Raw genomic sequence first — 19,268 nt, forward strand, 5'->3', positions numbered from 1 at the left:
CTCAGGTGGCCTTCGCAGCAAAATAAAGGTTTTATTCAGCAAGGGTCAAGGGCAGCTCTCAGTTACAAGTTTGGAGGTAAAAGACTATCCATAAATGAATAAACCTCCGAAATTCAGTTACAGAGGAGGTGGCTGTGGCTGCTCTGCCACTCTGGCCAAGGATGCCTGAGACCTGGGACTCCAACTGCAGCAGTGCCCCTGTCTTTGCCCCAGTAGCCCCAAATACAGCAGCACAACAGTCCCTGGCACTTCTCAAGTCCTTGGGACAGCTCAGGTGGCTTTTGCCCACCTTGGATAAATAAAGGTGGTTTCCCTGCAAAGAGCATCACCCATCAGTCGAGGATGAGATGCTGCAGGTTCTTTGAGGCTCCTTTCCCTCTGCTCCGGGACAACCAGCCTGGACTGTCCCTTGCAGTGAGACCCTCATTTCCCAGGCTCATGGCTGTATGAGCAGCTTCCTCTGGGGATCAGGTGAGGTGTTACAGAGATAACAGGCTCAGTAACGACTGGCTTTGTTTAGATACCCTTGTGACAAACACTCCCAGGTTCCCAGGAGTTTTTAGAGGAGCTACTGTTTACAAAGCAGGGTGGATGGTTTTTTTTTTTCTTTTTTTTTTTTGTCTTCTACCTCTCCAGTGCATTGGCTGCCTTGGAAGAAATGAAATCACAGCAAAGAAAAGTTCAGCAGTAGGACTGCAGGGAGCGAGCAGCGGGTCCAAGGCCTGGCTGCCCATCACCCCTCTCGCCGGGGATACAACACCTGGAAAGGCACAGAAACAGGGATGAGTCCTCCAGAGAGGGAGCAGAGCTCAAAGGAACGGGGTGATGAAGGGTTAGGAGGGGCTCATGGGGGGACAGAGCTGGGAGCACACACCCACAGGGACAGCAGACCCAAAGCTCACCTTTGCCACCACGGCTTTCACAGCCACCAGCAGGGCTGAGATGAAGTGTCCCACTCTGCTCCTGTTGCACTGCTTCAGCAGGAAGAGCTTGGCCAAATGCACCATCTCCATGCTGCCAGGTGGGTACCTCAGTTTGTTCACAGCCTCCCAGCTCAGGTCCCTGACCAGGCAGGCGCGGCGGTGGGAGAAGGTCTCGAAGCTGTGCCTGCCGTGGTAGGCGCCCATCCCGCTGTGGCCTGAGGGACAGGGCCAGGCAGCTCACACCGGGCACAGGGACACCTGCTTTTCTGCAACTCAGTCCCCAGCACACAGGCAAAGCTTGGTCGTGCTGCTTCTCAGGGCAGAGGAGCAATGAGCAGCTTTTTTAATCAGTAAGGACCTGCTCGCTGCTTGAACTGCTGCTCCTGTGAACCCGCCCTTAAGATGTTAATGACACTAATTATCTCCTCCCAGGGCCAGCCTTGCTTTTCCCACAGAATTCTCACAGGGGTTTCAAGGAGTGGGACATGAGGACATTAAGCAACACCCAAGATCTCAGCCCTGTGCCCACAGCCAGGTGGTCTCTGCCACAGGAACCTGACAGCAGCCGTGGAAACTCAACCAGCCCATGGACAAACTCATCCCACACCCCAGCACAGGAGAGCCAGAGCTCGCTTGTGAGCCTAACAACCAAAACACTAATGAGCCTTTTTACAAAGCAACCCACCCCAGAAAACATTAACACATTAACGGGAAACGCAGCTGAATTTCCTGAACTCCAAATGGGCGGAGAGCTCCTGGGTGGGGTCAGAGGCTGCTGCTGGTTGAATGGAGGCGCAGGGGCTGGAGCAGGACTCACCCACACCGCCGAAGGGCAGATCTGGGAGCACGGAGTGCATGATGACATCGTTGGCTGTCATGCCACCGCTGGAGGTCTCTGCTATCACCCGTCTGATCAGCTACCCACCGTGGGAGAGGGCACAGAACAAATCAGATGGGACACATCACCGTGTACCAGAGCAGGGAGGGTTCACGGTGATGCTTCCATCCCCCTTTGTTCCAGGAGAGAGGCCACTTTACATCACTTAAGCACAGGATCTGCCCAGCTGGAACAGCCACAAAATGCAAAGGCTTCATGTCAGCCCAAGGTGCTCCTCAGCCTCCCACCCAAACTGCCTGGGGCTGTTCTAGGGCAAAGCCCTGACCTGAATTCCTGAGCTGGCACAAACAGAGCCAGGAAAGGAGGCAGAGACAGGGCAGCACCTGTGTGGGAGGAGATGGACAATCCCAGAGCCCTTCAGCTGGAGACTGGGAGCCTCCAGCAGCTCTGGGGACTCTCATGGCCCCCAAATGCTGCAATTTACGTGGAAAAGGAACTGACTGGGATCAGCCATGTTCAGGATCCAGCAGTGCAGAGACACTTCCAGGAGGGAGCACAGCCCTGACCCACCTGCTTGTTGTTGGAGAAGACATACAGAGCAAGAGGCTTCTCCCGAAGGTTGATGAACTCAATGGCTTCCTCCACGCTCTTCACTGGCACAATGGGCAGCACTGGTCCAAAGATTTCCTCCTCCATCACCTTGGACTCCGGGGAAACATCCGTCAGGATGGTTGGTGCTGCAGCAAATGGCAGAATGAGAACAGCAAGAGCAGCACACAGACCTGGCCCATCACAGGACATTGGTCAAAGAAGGCACAGACAAACAGACCCCACAAAGCACCCACTGCCACCTCCCCCCACAGCAGCTGCCAGGAGCACCTATGAAGCAGGAGGCCTCATCAGACTCTCCCCCATGAGCAATCTTCTGCCCTTCCAGCAGGCTCTTGACTCTCCTGAAGTGACGCTGGTTGATGATCTTTCCATAGTCTGGAGATGACTTCACATCCTCCCCATAGAATTCCTGCCAAAGGGAACAGCAGAGACAAAAGTGCTCAGCACATCTTCCAACAGCCACAGCTCCAGGAAATCACACCTGGGACAATCTCCACAGCTCAAGGGACTCCTCCCTCACCTTCAGAGTCGCCTTGATGTTCTCCACCACCTTGCTCTGGATGGATGGGTCACACAGGATGTAGTCTGGGGCGATGCAGGTCTGCCCACAGTTCATGTACTTGCCCCACGTTATCCGCCTGTGAGAAGGGAGAAAGGGACGTGGTTTCTCCATGCTCAGTCCCTTCCCCAGCCCTCAGCCCAGCTGCCAGCAGCTGAGCTGGGGATGCTGGCCCAGAGATCTGCCCCTGCCCTGCTGCTGAGGGCCCATCCAGGGTGCAACAGCCTGACCTGCAGGCGACAGCCAGGTCACAGTCCTTGTCGATGTAGCAGGGGCTCTTCCCCCCCAGCTCCAGGGTGACAGGGGTCAGGTGCTTGGCAGCTGCTGCCATCACAATTTTGCCCACTGCAGTGTTGCCAGTGTAGAGGATGTGGTCAAATCTCTGGGTCAGCAGCTCGGTTGTCTCAGGAACTCCTCCAGTGACCACAGCATACATATCCTGCAGGGCAGGGGTGTCAGGGTCACCCCAGACCAGCACATCACTGTGGCACAGAGAAAATGTTGCCACAGGCCCCCAGCTCAGTAATAATTAGCATTGAATCACTCATTGCAGAAGGCTGACAAATTATTTTGTCATCTTATACTATATTATACTATGCTTATTAAGAAACTCAGTAACCCTTCCAGCCAGCCCAATGCAGCTTTGACCTAATTGGTCAATCCACCCAAACACCATTCATTGTCCAGTTAAGGAATAACCCTTTGTTAAACAAATCTCCATAACACATTCCACATGTGGACAACAGCAGGTGCAACAAGTGGAGACAAGAATTGTTTCTCATTCTTTTCTCTGATCTTCTCAAAGCCTTCCTTAGGAAAATGCCTGGGAAAGTCTGTGCCTGTTTTCTGTGGCCAGAGAGCTGCTGCCACAAGAAACCAGGAGATCAATATGAGGCCACACTTACCTTGTCCAGGTACTGTGGGAGGAGCTCAGCCACCAGCCGAGCCGTGTTCTCACTGACCTCTGACGGCTTCACCACCACGGCATTGCCTGCAGAGCACACCCAGCATGGACACTGAGCCCTCAATGCTCTCCCCACACCCAGCACGGACACTGAGCCCTCAATCCTCTCTCCACACCCAACATGGACACTGAGCCCTCAATCCTCTCCCCACACCCAGCACGGACACTGAGCCCTCAATCCTCTCCCCCAAACTCAGCCATCACCCCACAAGGCCGGGGCCGTGCTGGAGCCCCACCTGCTGCGATGGCCCCGATCAGGGGCTGCATGACCAGCACAAAGGGGTAGTTCCAGGCCCCGATGACCAGCACCACGCCCAGGGGCTCGTAGCCGATGTATGCCTCGTCCCTCATGGTCAGCAGGTTCTTCTTCACGGGCTGAGGGGCTGCCCAGGACGGCAGCTTCTCCATGGTGAGGGCCAGCTCCCCCAGCACGCCCAGAATTTCATGGCTGTAGGCGTTGGGCCCACTCTGTAACAACAGGGAGCTTGGGGAAGGGATGGAAAAGGCACCCCTCCCTCAGCCACCGTGGCACCCTGAGGAGTCAGAGTCATCCAGTTCCACGGTGGGGGACACGTCAAAAACCATTTTTCACTGCAGAGGCAGCCCTTGGCCTTCCTGTTTACCCACTGTCCCTGCACAGCAAAAGGGACAGACCCCCTGAGAACACAGACCTTGTTCAGATCCGCCTTGAGGGCTGCCAGGATCTCCTTCTCCTTCTCCTGCACCATCCTCTCCAGCGCCTTCAGCTGCTGAATCCTGAACTCCAGCGGGCGGCTCCGGCCCGATCTGAAGGCGGCCCTGGCTCGCCCCACGATCTGCTGCATGTTCTCCATGGCTGCTGAGGAGACACCGGCGATCCCTGGCTCAGCACAGGGCCATGGAGGCCTGTTCAGCCCTGGGAACACCGTGAGTGTCCCACCCTGAGCAGGGCTGGGAGATGTTGTCCTCCTCAGAGAGGAGTTCCCACCCTTGAGCTGAGTGCTCAGGGCTCACAGCATCCAACCCATTCCACCCACACAGGGCTCCTCTCAGAGCAATCTGGAGTTTGCTGACTGATCCTGTTTTCCAGGGTGCTTTCTCCAAGCCTCAAACCCACCAGCCACTCCGCCCTCAGCTCACAGGGCTTTCCCAAGGAGCCAAAACACGGAGATGACTGTGGCCTGGGTGGGCAGCCAGCTGGAAGCAGAGCTGCATGCCCGGAGCTGGCCTGCACCCATGTTCCCCATAACCCTGAGGCCCTCAAATGTCTTCAGAGAAACATGACAAGACACTGCAGACACTTCACCCTGCTTCTCACAAGCAGCATTTCACTCTTCAGTCAGCACCAGAGATCTGCTCCTGCGTCTGTGCCCCCACCAACCAAGACACCAAGATCCCCTTACAACAATTAAATCCTGCCCTCCCCAGCCCACTGCTACAGCTGCATGACACAGCTCAAGAAAGCAACTCATTAACAAACAAAGGAAAAAAAGCAAGTTACCTTCAGAGAAGCTTCTCTCTCCACCAGCCTCCTGTGAGGAGTGCAAGCAGGCACAAGCCCTTCCCCTGCCATGGCCGGGGGTGATCCCTCCTCCCACGGCGAGCTGGCCCTGGCCCAGGGCTCTTGCTGGGTACGATGCCCTTTGCCCAGCCCTGTCCTGGGCTGTGGAGCTCTGGTGGCTGCTGCCAGCCAGGGCAGGGACTCAGCCCCAGTGTGGGATGGCACAGACCGCGTGCCTTTGCCCGTGCCTGGCCCACGTGCCACAGCTGCTGTTGGGACACAACGCTCAGGCTCGGGATCTAAAAAACCCCAACCAGGCAGGTGAAAGGTAACCCAGTGTGGATTTGAGAGGGGGAAACAAGCCAGCTCCTCTGCTGGCTCACCCCACTGCCTGCCTGGCTCCAGGAGTGTTCTCAGTGCCCAGCAGAGCTCTGGGGGATCTTTCTCAGGGTGCCAGGGACACCTCAGAACACGTGTGCCATTCAGCCAAGCCATGGCCAGAGCTGGGATCAGCAGAGCAGGATTCCTCAGCAGACTGCAAGGACTTACCACACTCAGTTTATTAATTAAATTCTCAGTGTTTATTTAGTGCCTTGCAAAAGGTATCGTCCAAAAGGCTTAGCACATGGATTTTCACCAGACATGAAGAAATCCCACTTATTGCACAGTAAATGTAATTTTCTACTCTATATTAATTGCATTTAGTAATAATTTTTCAATTTGCTTTAATATTAATAGTTCTAAGGCTCTTTCAACTTCAATTCCTTCAGCATCCTTCCCCCAAGCTAGAACAAGCCCCACATTATCCCCCAGTGCAAGATGACAGAATCCTGAGAAGCTCGAACACGAAGGAGCACACACACTCTTCCAGTAATTGTTTTCCCTTGGAGGAATCTGACCAGGAACAGCTTTGTAGGGGCTTTGGCTGGGATAAAGTTAATTTTCCTGTTAGACACTAAGTTTCTTTGTTGGAAGGGTGGTCCTGTTTTGGGTTTGTGACATTGGGAGTTATGGTGTTTTGTCTTCCAAAGTCACCACCGGCTGTGATGATGCCCTGCTCTCCTGGGGATGCCTGAACATCCTGATGAGGGGAATTAATGAACAAATTCCTTAATTTGCTTTGATCTGCCTGCAAGCCCAGTTTTCACTTCACCTATTAAACTATTTTTATCTCAACATACAAGTTTTTTCACTTTCTTCCAATTCTCTTCCCCATCCCACAGGGAAAAAGCAAATGGCTGTGTGGGGCTGGGCTAATCCACAAGGTATTTGTCATTCCCACTTCTCTGAACGGGCCTGAAAGTTCTTTTGCTCCAGCATGAGGCACTCATCAGCACAATACAGGCAGCACAGGCATCACCTTTGGAATTTTCTAACTGCTAAATAACTGTTCAAGGCACAAGGATGAAACACAGAACACAGCAAGCAGCTCCTGACCAGCTGTGGATGATTCTGGATTGCATTGTGAGAATGTTTCACCTCAATTAAATGGCAAGGGGAACCTCACTGGCTTTATTCACAGCCACCACTCTTGGCTAAATGCATCGGGCAGCACAACCTGTCTCAGGCTTGTCACCAAGAGGGTGGGTGTTCAGACCATCCCCAAAACTGCAGGGAAAACACTGCCAACCCAAGGATTGCTGAAATTTGGTCACTGAGGGAAGGTGAGTGGTTTGGTGCAGGACACTGTGTGTCCCTGGAAGCTCTGCATGGCATGGGGTGGAGGTAGGGACTGGAATTTCTTGCTCTGCAGTCCTCCTTCGGAGAGCTTGTCCCCACTGGTCCCTCTGTTCCAGCATAGCTTTTAAGTAAACAGGAATCTGAGCCTTCTCGTGGTTAGTGCCTCTCTGAGGCTACTCTGTGTACTCGACAGCTCACTGAAATCACCCAGAACAAAAGAAAATAATGACTTCCCAGCTTAAGGAAACAGACACAAAGCCAGCACCCAGAGTATGACTTGCACATGGTGCCTTCTCCTCTCTTCATCAGTTAATCACCTGTGAAAGCAAAACACAACACCAACGTCCTGTGAAGGATCTGCTGAGACAAAACCAATTCCCTTTCTAGAACAGCCTGAAGCAAAATCCCTTCAGCCAGGGGGTTCCCCAAGGTGCAGCTCTCCTGCCCCTCAGCATGCACTGGTTACATCAGATGCCAGGGAAAGCATCGTGCTCTGGCTCAGCCCCACATTCACTCATCTATAAAGCTTTTCCCAATCTCAAACTAGGTCTATACAGAGGAGAAGAAAAAGGCTCCTACCTCACTGTGACAGCCACAGCAGTGCTCTGAAACCTGCTCCTCCTTACCACCCACTGGGCCAGCCCAGCCTCTGCACAGCCAGCACAACCAAGAGGGCTTTTCTCTTCAGCACAGACTGGTGGCTCTGAGAAACCCAAATGATTTCAAGATGCTGTGAGTTTTCCCCCCTCTCATTGCCCTACACAGGGCCTGCCTCCCTGGCTGCTGCCTCGAGGTCTGAGCCAGTTCTTGGCTCTTACATCTCCTCCTGGATTATGTGGGCAGGTTATTTCTCCCCCTGGAATGTTGGGCTCCTGAGTGTCTCCTTGCAGCAGCAACTACACAGAGTGAAGGGCAGAGTTCTGATCCCCCCTGCCTCCTCCTGTGCCCTCAGGAGCTGCTCCCTTAAGCTCACTAAACCCCACGGAGCAGTAGGTGAAGGCACATGTAGTGTCTGGTATGTCAGACACGGACAACCAACAGTGATCACGCTTAGAGATTTAGATCTTGCTCCTCCACCTCAGGAGGCATCCTGAGCCTCCTGCAAGCCTCTCCCTCCTGCAGAGAGGAGAGGACATCCCACCCTTCTGCACTACCCAGCTGGAAACAAGGGAGGAAATGGAAATAATTGAGCTGAGGTCAGACAGGGGCTGCAATGGGTGAGGAGGAGGAACAAGAGCTCGTCACAGGCCTTGGCTTTGGGACACAGCTTCCCTCCCCAGGGTGCTGTGACACAGATTGCAGCTCTCTGGGCTGTGAGGCAGCTCAAACGCTGCTGAAGGAAGCCCTGGAGTGGAAACCACGCCTAACCAGTCCAAAACTACCAACCTCTGCCTCTGGAGGGAGCATCCCACGGGTGTCACCTACCAGGGAAGAGCAACAAGGAGTACAGCAGCCTGCGAGATCTCTTCGGGGATATTCCTATTCTACAGACAGCTTGCAAGAGTGAGAAGGTCAGAATTTAAGGTGGGACAAATATCATAAATCTCAAGACAGAAAAAAAGGCCAGGCTTTACAAAAGGGCTGCAGTTGCAAAGAACAGATCAGATAATTTGCACATGCACTGCCACAGACAGCAAAGACCCAAAACTCACCTTAATCATCACCGCTGCCACAAGCCCCAGCAGGGCCAGGACAAAGAGCCCAATTCGGGCCTTGTTAAACCGCTTCAGGAGGAAGAACTTGGCCCAGTCCACCTTCTTCTGGCTGCCCGGTGGGTACCGCATTTTGTTGGCGCTCTCCATCTTCAGGTCCTTGATGAGGCAGGCGCGGCGGTGGGAGAAGGTCTCGAAGCTGTGCCTGCCGTGGTAGGCGCCCATCCCGCTGTGGCCTGAGGGACAGGGACAGGCAGCTCACTCCTCAGGCTCAGCCAGCCTAAACTCTGTCCACCTGAGACAACTGAGCCTTCCCCTGCAGCACTTCTCAGTCTCTACCATGTCCATCTGCATTCCAACCCTCTTCTTCCTCACCTCACTTCTGATTGCAGCTAATGGTTTTAATGCACCTTTCCCAGCAGGCAGCACTAAATGCTTCGGTCTTTCCAAAAATACACCCAAAGGTTTTTCTCTCCTGGCCCCTGTCCTAATGCACTCCCAGAACTTACAATTATTATCATGACCTGCTGCACTAAGACTCTTGAGCTGTAGGAGGCACAGGTATACCAAAACACAAACCATGAGCTGTTGTTCCCTGGGACACACTGTGCAGTAAGTCCCAGCTCTTAAGGAGTTCCATTAACTTACCAACACCACCAAAAGGCAAAGTTGAGAGGAAGAAATGCATAATGACATCATTTCCAGTCACACCACCACTGGAGGTTTCCGAGATGACTCTCTTGATTAACTAGAAAAAGAAAAATACACAAACCCAAAGATTAAGAATGCTCAGAGAAGAGACCAGACCATGTAACTGAGGATACTGGGAAGGAAGCTACATTTCAACAACGTTCATCTCCTCTGGCACAGCCCTGACCCACCTGCTTGTTGTTAGAGAAGACATACAGAGCAAGAGGCTTCTCCCGAAGGTTGATGAACTCAATGGCTTCCTCCACGCTCTTCACTGGCACAATGGGCAGCACTGGTCCAAAGATTTCCTCCTCCATCACCTTGGACTCCGGGGAAACATCCGTCAGGATGGTTGGTGCTGCAGCAAATGGGAAAATGAGAACAGCAAGAGCAGGACACAGACCTGGCCCATCACAGGACATTGGTCAAATAAGGCACAGACAAACAGACCCCACAAAGCACCCACTACCACCTCCCCCCACAGCAGCTGCCAGGAGCACCTATGAAGCAGGAGGCCTCATCAGACTCTCCCCCATGAGCAATCTTCTGCCCTTCCAGCAGGCTCTTGACCCTCCTGAAGTGACGCTGGTTGATGATCCTTTCATAATCCGGAGATGACTTCACGTCCTCCCCATAGAATTCCTGACAAAGAAAACAGCAGAGACAAAAGTGCTCAGCACATCTTCCAACAGCCACAGCTCCAGGAAATCACACCTGGGACAATGTCCACAGCACAAGGGACTCCTCCCTCACCTTCAGAGTCGCCTTGATGTTCTCCACCACCTTGCCCTGGATGGATGGGTCGCACAGGATGTAGTCTGGGGCGATGCAGGTCTGCCCACAGTTCATGTACTTGCCCCACGTTATCCGCCTGTGAGAAGGGAGAAAGGGACGTGGTTTCTCCATGCTCAGTCCCTTCCCCAGCCCTCAGCCCAGCTGCCAGCAGCTGAGCTGGGGATGCTGGCCCAGAGATCTGCCCCTGCCCTGCTGCTGAGGGCCCATCAAGGGTGCAACAGCCTGACCTGCAGGCGACAGCCAGGTCACAGTCCTTGTCGATGTAGCAGGGGCTCTTCCCCCCCAGCTCCAGGGTGACAGGGGTCAGGTGCTTGGCAGCTGCTGCCATCACAATTTTGCCCACTGCAGTGTTGCCAGTGTAGAGGATGTGGTCAAATCTCTGGGTCAGCAGCTCAGTTGTCTCAGGAACTCCTCCAGTGACCACAGCATACAGATCCTGCAGGGCAAACAAGAGCCTGGGAGTTACCTTGATTCAAAGCACTTGCATCAAGGCAGCAGCTCTGCATGTGGCAGAGGGCAGACTTATTTGTGGCCTACTTCATGACAGGGACAAAATAGAGTGGTATTAGAGATATGCTCTGCTCCTTTCCCTGAAATGAAGATTCATTTCTCATTCCGTGCCCCACGAACTAAAAGAAATGAAGGCTGAGACCAGGGCTCAGCTGTGGAGCTGCTCCCACACAGGAAGAATCAGGGCACATATGACTGCCAGGCTCTCCCAAGGGCTGCCTCCTTCCCCTGCCCCTGCCTCCCACCTAGAGAAGGCTCTAAATCCGTGGAGGAAACTCCACTGGGCCCTGTGCAGTGACAGCAACAGCTTATCTCTGTGACACAGTGCAAGGCATGACAGAACTGCCAGGCAAGAGGAGGAGGAACAACACCTCCTCCAATGAGTGCAGTTCAGCAGGACATGAAAACTCAGGACATGTTGCCATGGAACACAGAGTGCCCAATTCTCAGGAAGAGCCAGGCAGTGCCAGCATCCCACACAACCTGTGCTGACCTAAGGGCATCCCCAGCACAGCTCCAAAAGAGCAGCTCCTGCAGCGAGAAGTGCATACACACCTCTCCATATGGCCATGGGTGGCAAAAAGGCTGTCACACTGCAGCAGAGTTATGTAAGCTCATATACAAACACAGGGAGAAATTGTCAATGTACCTTTGGACTCCAACAGCAACTCAACCCTTCCTGTGCCTCCTGCTTATGCTCCTTTGAAGGGAGCAGGCAATGGATTTGGCTTGAAGCTGCAGGAGCCCTTTGGAGCAGGACAGATCCAGAGAGCCATGTCAGGCATGGAGCCACACTCACCTTGTCCAGGTACTGTGGGAGGAGCTCAGCCACCAGCCGAGCCGTGTTCTCACTGACCTCCGACGGCTTCACCACCACGGCATTGCCTGCAGAGCACAGCCAAGCACGGACACTGAGCCCTCAATCCTCTCCCCACACCCAGCCATGGACACTGAGCCCTCAATCCTCTCCCCACACCCAGCATGGACACTGAGCCCTCAATCGTCTCCCCACACCCAGCCATGGACACTGAGCCCTCAATGCTCTCCCCACACCCAGCCATGGACACTGAGCCCTCAATCCTCTCCCCACACCCAGCCATGGACACTGAGCCCTCAATCCTCTCCCCACACCCAGCCACCACCCCACAAGGCCGGGGCCGTGCTGGAGCCCCACCTGCTGCGATGGCCCCGATCAGGGGCTGCATGACCAGCACAAAGGGGTAGTTCCAGGCCCCGATGACCAGCACCACGCCCAGGGGCTCGTAGCCGATGTACGCCTCGTCCCTCATGGTCAGCAGGTTCTTCTTCACGGGCTGAGGGGCTGCCCAGGACGGCAGCTTCTCCATGGTGAGGGCCAGCTCCCCCAGCACGCCCAGAATTTCATGGCTGTAGGCGCTGGGCCCGCACTGAAACAACATGGAGCTCGGGGAAGGGATGGAAAAGGCACCCACCTCCCTCAGCCACCATCACAGCCCTGCTGCTTCAAAGTGTCCGTCACTGGCAGTGACAAAGGATTCCTGGCCAAAGATGGCCAGTGTGGGTGTGTGAGGCAGAACCCAAAAGCTGACAGCCAGGATTGCCTTTGCAGCTCTGCCTTAGAGTAACTCCTTCATAGAAATGGTGGCAGCAGACTTTCCCAGGCCACAGTGGGAGCCAGGGCCAAGGGGCACAAGAGCAAAAGCCATTTAACACAGCAAAGGCAGCCCTTGGCCTTCCCACCTTCCCTTCAGTGCCAACCACTGTCCGTGCACAACTGATGGGAGCAACTCCCCGACCCAGACCTTGTTCAGGTCCGCCTTGAGGGCTGCCAGGATCTCCTTCTCCTTCTCCTGCACCATCCTCTCCAGCGCCTTCAGCTGCTGAATCCTGAACTCCAGCGGGCGGCTCCGGCCCGATTTGAAGGCGGCCCTGGCTCGCCCCACGATCTGCTGCATGTTCTCCATGGCTGCTGAGGAGACACCGGCGACCCCCGGCTCAGCGCGGTGCCCGGCTTGTCCCCAAAAGCTCGGGCCGCGCTCCCCCCTCCAGCCGCGCCCCCGCCCCAGCTCCGGGCTGCGAACCCGCCGCCTTCATCCCTCATTCCTCCGCATCTCTCCGAAGCCTTACGTAACTCCCGAGTTAGAAAAGTTTGAGCAGCAGCGCAGGGCGTTGGTGGCAGCGCGGGGATGTCGCCGCGGAAGCCGGGGGCTGCTCCCGGCGGGACGCACCGCGGTACCGAGCGAGGACACGGCGGGATGGGGACCCCCCCTACCCCCCGAGGAACCGCGGGGACCCCCGAGCGACACCGGCTGAGGCCACAAGCGTGGCAGCAGCTGCGGCACGGTGGCTCCGGGCTGTCCCCACGGCCGGTGCCCTCCGCCCCGGCCACGACCCTCCGCCCCCGCGGCCCCGCCGCCCACCGGGGTCGCCGCCGCCGCCGCCGCCGCTTCCTCTTTCCGCTCACATGACGGAAGCGGAACGGGCGAGGCCGCGGGGTCGCGGTGGGAGAGAGGAGGAGGAGGAGGAGGAGGAGGAGGAGGAAGCAGAGCGGGGAAAGGACGCGGTGCCGCCGCTACCTTGGCCGCCGCGCTCGGGGATGCTCCTGCCGCAGTATCCGCGGGCTCGGCAGCGGGGCTGGCACTGCCGGGCCGGTTGTGAAACGCTGCCGGGGCGTGGGGCTGCCCGAGGGGCAGAGTCCTGCGGAGCCTTATCCGGGCTGGCAGCGGGGAGCGAACGGGGCAACGCGCCCTGCCCTGCCACGGAGGGGGAGAGAAGCCGAAGCCCGGCAGGTGATGTTTTGGGGGAGGCAGGAATAGCCCGCAGGACGGTGGAATTAACCTTGATACAGTCGTGGCGTGGGAAGCGAGCCAGAAAAATCGCGGAGAAAGGAGCTCGGGTGAGGCTAGGCACATTCCGGTTAAAAATAGACCTGCCACAACTTGTTCTAGGAAAAGCACGGCGATTATTTGAAAATTGTATGCAGGTTGTTACACGCTGCCTCTCATGACACGATTTACCCAGGGCTTTTACTGCTAAAGCTCGTTGGCTGCAGCTGTACCCACTAAATCCATGCCTGCTGCACCTGCTTGGCACACAGGGCTGGCACTTTCTCCTGCAAAGTTGAATCCCATTTTCCCACATCAACACGGCCCTCTGAAGCTGGGAGTGCCTTTTGGCTTCAGATTGTGCAGAACCACAACTCCCCCCAAACACCAAGCTTGCCTTCTGTGGTCAGTTGGCTTCACTACCACCGCCTGGGCTATGGCTCAGCAGGAACATTTCACAAGCTGTAATCACAAATTTTGGCAGTAATCACCCTGCTGTGGAGAAGAATGACAGAAGCAGCTGCTAAAACTTGTGTGCAGGAGGCAACATGAGAAGGAAAAACAGGCTGGGCTTGACAGGGCCCTTTCAGGTGGCGTCAGGAGAAAAGCTGGGTATGCATTGAAGAAAACATGGTTAGAAGCAGGAATGTTCCTCACAAGACCATTTCCTGATGGAAATACTCCCCATATCCTTCAGCATCCTTGCAGGCACAGCAGGTTGGAGCTCTGTGCAGGCCCAAGGGAATTTGGATGAGCATTAATGGTACTGCAGTCAGAGTAAAAGCCTGAGCTGTCAGCATGGAGCATTACACTGTGCCTGGGGAAATGGTGCTGCACTGCACCCACCCAGGCTGGCAGCACGAGCAGGGAGCTGGATGGATTCTCCAGAGCTTGTCAAATCCTCACCCATCAGCCCAGAGGGTTTTCATGTCACAACAGTGCTGCTCGTACTTGGCAGCACACACTGGGAGCAAATGTCCCAGCTCCCAGTTATCCCAGTGGTCAGTGGGGATAAACCTGTGCAGCGTCCGGGGAGAGAATCCCTTTTTGTCCCTGTTGGGGACATCTTTTGGCCAGCTGGGGACAGGGAACAAGGCTGAGGGCTTTTTTAGCATTACAGAGTCTCAGCTGGGCGAGACGTGGATTTTAGGGAAGTGTGGGATCTTGAGTGAGACAGAGGAATACCCCGTGCTCCCCACGCCTGGGAGCTGGCAGTGTTTTCTATTTTAATTCAATCACTAAGAAACAATGAAGGAGCTATTTATGGGAAAGCAATGGAACTCCGGAGGAACTGGGAGTGCTGAGGGGGGTTCTAATCTGTAATTACAGCAGCAAGAAGTGATTTATTGAGAAGCTGAGCTCAAGAATCCCTCCTATCCTCACTCCTTGTAGCCCTGACTCCCCTCTTGGAGTAAATTAACAGCAATTAGACAGGCTGCAGCCCTTTGTGCTCATCCTTACCCTGCTTCCAAAAGCATCCAGCAGAGCGTGGGGAAGGAAGACTTTGGTTTGGAAGACAAACTGTGCAGTATTTGGTTTCATGTGTCCACCAAATAACACAGCTGATCAATAAATGTCCTTTTAGCTGACACACCACACTCAGAGAACTTCCAGTTTTCAGTTACAATCCTTAGTCTCTGCTTAAATGTCTGCCTAGTCTCAAATTCCAAGTGTTTTCTGGAAGTCACATAACTCAGCCAGATCCCAAACCCAAGCAGCACTCGACCATAAAAGCGGGTACAGAAGATGAACAACAGGGAGAGGTTTTTAAGGAACCTACAGGGATCAATGCAGCTCAGTTCATTTATGGCATCACTTGTTTTGAAAGCTCTGGCTGATCTCACATTCGCAAGAAGGAGATACTGTGTCACACACAGCCCTGGTCTGTGGGCTGCATTGTGGCCAGAGTTCAGGCCATGGAAAATGTGAAAGGGACACAAAGAAACAATGGGAATGATTGGCACAAGGACTGCAACAAGACTCAACAGCCCCACTGGCACTCGGCTGGTTTGCAGGCAGCGAGGAGGGGGAGCCTGCCGTGCACAAAAGCCTATTGAAAAGGTGTTTGTCCCAAGGAGCAGTGCCAAGGCTTCCTGCAGCTGGGCTCCAGCTGACTTGGAGACCTCAGGAGAGGGGTTACCCTGATGGAATCCACTCCTCTGCAAAAAGGAGGAGCCGTGGGGGCACTCTGCAAAAAGCCACAGCCAGGACCATGGCTCAGGTCACATGGGGAAGTTCAGGATAAAAAGAGATTTGCTTAAAGACTTAAAAGGCATCCTGGACTGTCAAAAAAGATAGTGGCAAGCAGAGCTCAGAGAAGACAAAAAAGTCAAAGGATCAAAATGTAAATTAAAAAGCCTCCCAAAACAGGAGAGGAAGCAGGAATCAGAAAGGAGGTGGGACAGAAGTCAGGTCACAAGCGAGCTTATCTGAATTTCAAAGCCTCAACAAGCTTTGGAAGCAGCAGGATCCAGCTTTCCCTGCTCCAGATGAAAAGCAAGTTTCCCTTTTTGGTGTAGCTGGGCACAGAATTGGGACATGGGTGAATCACAAGTTATTGCCCCTGAACCCTGAGGAGATGTGGCAATAACTTCATGTAGCTGTACAAAATAACAGCAAGAACTATGCAAAACCCAGGCAGTCCCAGGATCAGCTTCCTCCCAAAAATGTTCCTTGGAATAACTTGTAGCATCTTACTTGCAAGTTAAATTAACAGGATTTCCTCCTCTGTGCAGAGGAAGGGTTGGGAGTTCAACTTCATGCTTATGAAAAGCAGCAAATGTCAGAATCAAAATGTGTTTTAGATTCCTCAGCTGACATTTTGTAAAACTGGACAGAGTGGAGCAAGTGCAGGACACTCAAGGAGATGCTGGAGAGCTGAGCTAGAAAAGCACAGCAAATCTCTCCTTTCAAGTTCATCTTTGAAAGGCTGAGGAAAAAAAGGTATTTATTAAAAACAAGCACCTGCTGTTCAGCACAGAGAGCCAAAGACAGAGGACAACTTCAGGATCTTTGTGGAATGAGTTTATGCAGAAAGACCGGCCCTGAGCATTGGTCTCCTCCTTCTGAAAACAGCCAGCAAGAATAGCCCTTTTCTTCTCCTCCTGTTTGTGCAGCTGTAGCCTTGCTGGCAAGAGGGGAAGGAGAACGAGCTTGAATCCTGAAAGAAAAGAAAGAAAACCAACAAAACCCAGTGAGTTCCCGAGAAAAGCAGCCTATCTCCTAGACTTGTGCATTAAGGCTGTTGCTTTGTTCCTACATTCAGGCTCAGACATATCATTAGCATTCCCAGCTCGCTCCTTCCTCATCCTCTTTATGTGCCACTCACAAGTGGAGGGGTTTTCAATAATAAATTGGGGAAAATTTGACAGTCCAACTCAAAAATACAATATCCACACAGCAGCCACCACAGCATACCTCAGCTGGGCAGAGGGTATGAGCTGTGAGGTGAACAAAGCCCATTTTTTGTCAGCTTTGGATAGAAATTGTCATTTCCTGCCAGCTTTTGTCAATTAGCTCTGTATTTGCTGTTCTGGCACCCCAAACAGCTCCCCTTTGCTAGAAGCAACAAATAATCACCTTGTTGAAAGATTATACAGCTGTTACCCAGGATCCTACTTAGCATTTTTGTCTTACAATCCAAGTTAAAAAAAATTGAAAAAAAGATGCAGGGTAAATTGTCTTCCTAAAGCCAGGAAAAAACAAACTCAGGGAGCTGAGCTATCCAGAGATGATGAACTCAAGGATGCTGCCCCATCCTGCCCTGCTGGCAGGTCCAGCTACTGAGGGGAACATTCAACAACTTCTTAACCCAGGCAAGCAGAGAATTTTTCCTAAATTTAATACCTCTGGTCACAGAGACACAGAAACTCAGTTTTACCATAGAAACACTTCTAGTGTCAGTATTTATTTTTACCTTAATATACATTTATACAGGCCATAATAAAAAGGCTATTACGCAACGGTTCAGTGAGTTATTACCTAGTTCCAAGAATAATGCATGCAATTACAAAGGAGAGGTAGAAACACCGTATTAAAGACCTAAAAATACAAACATTATATAAACAAACACTTTCAAATTAACTGTTGGAATTTCATACAGATAAATAAGGTAAAAAGTACATTACTCTGTCAAAGTAAAGGAAACACATGGTTATCCCAACACTGAAACAATATTTTGATGTGTAAGCCCTGTACAACTTTGTCAAATAGTTCAGACCACTGTGTTTAAGAGGATTAAAATGATTTTGTCCTGGAGAATGGTTTATTCAAGTATTCAAGCAGTTGAGTAACAAAAAAGTCCCAAAAACAAAGTATAGGAACCATTTCCAGAGAAGCTAATCTGCCTAAATACTTTTCAAATTGCTGTCCTGATGATCTCATGGGATGCTTGAAACGACAATGCCTATAAGGCTAAATTAAGCTTCCCACCTCTCCCCCAAAATGCACACAAAATAATCCTGATTTTTCACACACCCTATATGTAGAGATTCTACATCATTTTATCAGCATCTCAAACCACAACATTATTTTCTGGTTTGTATTTTTTTTTTTTTTTGCATGGTTCCTTGCAGAACCTTTCAGTTTACAGTATGTATTGTAATACTGCCCAAGAAACAAACTACAGAGAACTGTCATTACACCCCTAAAGACTGCAGGCATTAATGCACATACTGCATGCACAACAAAAGATGCAACCAAATCTATAGAAAAAGCAAACAACCAGCAACTCAACATTGCTATTATTGAGAAAGTCCAGAGCAGTAGTTACTCAAGTATTAGACAAATAGGTATAAAATGGAAAGGTTCACATGAATACAAGTTTTTACACAGTTTGTTTGAAAGTCTTCTAGAAGCTACATTTGAAACTCTGAAAAGAATTTTATGTACACTGAAATGAAATTCAGCCAAGTCCATTGTGCCTTCTTTCTCTAGATTTTTTTTTTTTAATATAGTCCTTCAAAAATGAATATACAGTTGCTTTAGTAAATTAGTGCAAAACAAAATATTTTGGAAGAAGATCATCAAATAGTATCCACATCAGCTGAAAATCCCCTGGGGATTTTGCACAGATGGAAAGAATTTCTTCCACCCCCACTTTTCCCCTGGGGTAAGAGTGTGTTTGCCATCCCTTCATATGACAACCTGAGCCATGTGTACAACAGGTGAGCTCCAGACAAGGCAGCTGAGCCTCAAAAAGCTTCAAGCAGCACTTGCACATGGTTAGGGTTTCTCAAATTCACTCAGCCACATTTTACTGAACAGCTTAAAAACTCTTGAGGGAATCTTCTGAGGGAAAAGTCTTTTTTGTACCTGATGCAGAAGGATCCGCTCTCGAAAAACCTCACAAGGAAAAAAAAACCAACAAACCCTGATCATTCAAGTTCAAAGCACATGTACAAGGATCAGTTTGAAATGTGAAGAGAGATTCTTTTAAATTCTGTTGCTAGGAAGGAAAAGGAGTTGCTGGATTGGTAAGGCAAGTGTACTTTTGGAATTTCTCCTCTTTGAATATGCTGCTGTTTCTTTGGTAGTCACCACAGAAATGTAAGAATCATCTTCCACGTGGGGCAGAACAAGGACAACAATGAAGCTGTAGTGAAAAAAGTGCAGTATCACTGATGTGGTCCCTTATGTTCACACCATCTGGTCCTCAGGGTATTCCTACTGCTCATACACAGCCACTGTGCTGTAGCAGAGTGCAGAAAGCCTTCGCTCAATGCTGGATTTATCTGCAGAGAGAGGAACAAGGCAGGTGATG

At 52.1% G+C, this 19,268-nt stretch overlaps 3 protein-coding genes across 8 annotated transcripts in view; all 3 read right to left on the bottom strand.

Moving 5' to 3' along the window:
- Positions 1 to 11: 11 nt before the first annotated feature.
- On the bottom strand, positions 12 to 13,172 carry LOC121470910 (aldehyde dehydrogenase family 3 member A2). Of its 6 annotated transcripts, none has more exons than XM_041720031.2 (11): positions 13,103 to 13,172; positions 4,568 to 4,734; positions 4,133 to 4,364; positions 3,838 to 3,923; positions 3,163 to 3,371; positions 2,894 to 3,011; positions 2,641 to 2,782; positions 2,332 to 2,498; positions 1,741 to 1,840; positions 903 to 1,138; positions 12 to 760 (listed from the first exon to the last, which is right to left on the bottom strand). In XM_041720031.2, exons 2-11 carry the CDS (start codon positions 4,727 to 4,729, stop codon positions 734 to 736), a joined length of 1,479 nt encoding a protein of 492 aa, XP_041575965.2. In that variant the 5' UTR covers positions 4,730 to 4,734; positions 13,103 to 13,172; the 3' UTR covers positions 12 to 733. The 6 variants fall into 6 exon arrangements, with proteins under 6 accessions (XP_041575965.2, XP_041575967.2, XP_072793370.1 ...); XM_041720033.2 differs by having other exon boundaries at positions 4,568 to 4,731; positions 13,103 to 13,165; XM_072937269.1 differs by lacking the exon at positions 13,103 to 13,172 and adding an exon at positions 12,810 to 12,904 and having other exon boundaries at positions 4,568 to 4,731.
- Positions 10,485 to 13,139, bottom strand: ALDH3A2 (aldehyde dehydrogenase 3 family, member A2; the record flags this gene model as incomplete). The annotated part of the gene is given in 5 exon segments (NM_001245686.1): positions 10,485 to 10,629; positions 11,503 to 11,588; positions 11,878 to 12,109; positions 12,485 to 12,651; positions 13,103 to 13,139. Coding segments are annotated over 4 exon segments (625 nt in total), but the record flags the coding sequence as incomplete, so codon positions are not given.
- A 4,209-nt stretch (positions 13,173 to 17,381) lies between the features above and the next one.
- ULK2 (unc-51 like autophagy activating kinase 2) overlaps positions 17,382 to 19,268 on the bottom strand; it is a 36,200-nt gene continuing 34,313 nt past the window's right edge. The window contains exon 28 of the mRNA XM_002198747.7: positions 17,382 to 19,239. Coding sequence (XP_002198783.4) covers positions 19,172 to 19,239 — 68 coding nt within the window. The 3' untranslated portion in view covers positions 17,382 to 19,171. The remainder of the gene's footprint in view (positions 19,240 to 19,268) is intronic.

This window comes from Taeniopygia guttata, chromosome 19 (genome assembly GCF_048771995.1).
Source record: "Taeniopygia guttata chromosome 19, bTaeGut7.mat, whole genome shotgun sequence".
Classification (NCBI taxonomy): Eukaryota; Metazoa; Chordata; class Aves; order Passeriformes; family Estrildidae; genus Taeniopygia; species Taeniopygia guttata.

What these genes read in the sequence shown, in the direction of transcription:
- LOC121470910 (XM_041720031.2), bottom strand. Translation starts at nt 4,729, where the DNA reads ATGGAGAACATGCAGCAGATCGTGGGGCGAGCCAGGGCCGCCTTCAGA. An exon ending in TCTTCTCCAACAACAAGCAG is followed by an intron (nt 1,841 to 2,331) that starts GTGGGTCAGGGC and finishes CACGGTGGGTAG; the next exon opens with CTGATCAGACGGGTGATAGC. An exon ending in TGAAAGCCGTGGTGGCAAAG is followed by an intron (nt 761 to 902) that starts GTGAGCTTTGGG and finishes GTGCCTTTCCAG; the next exon opens with GTGTTGTATCCCCGGCGAGA.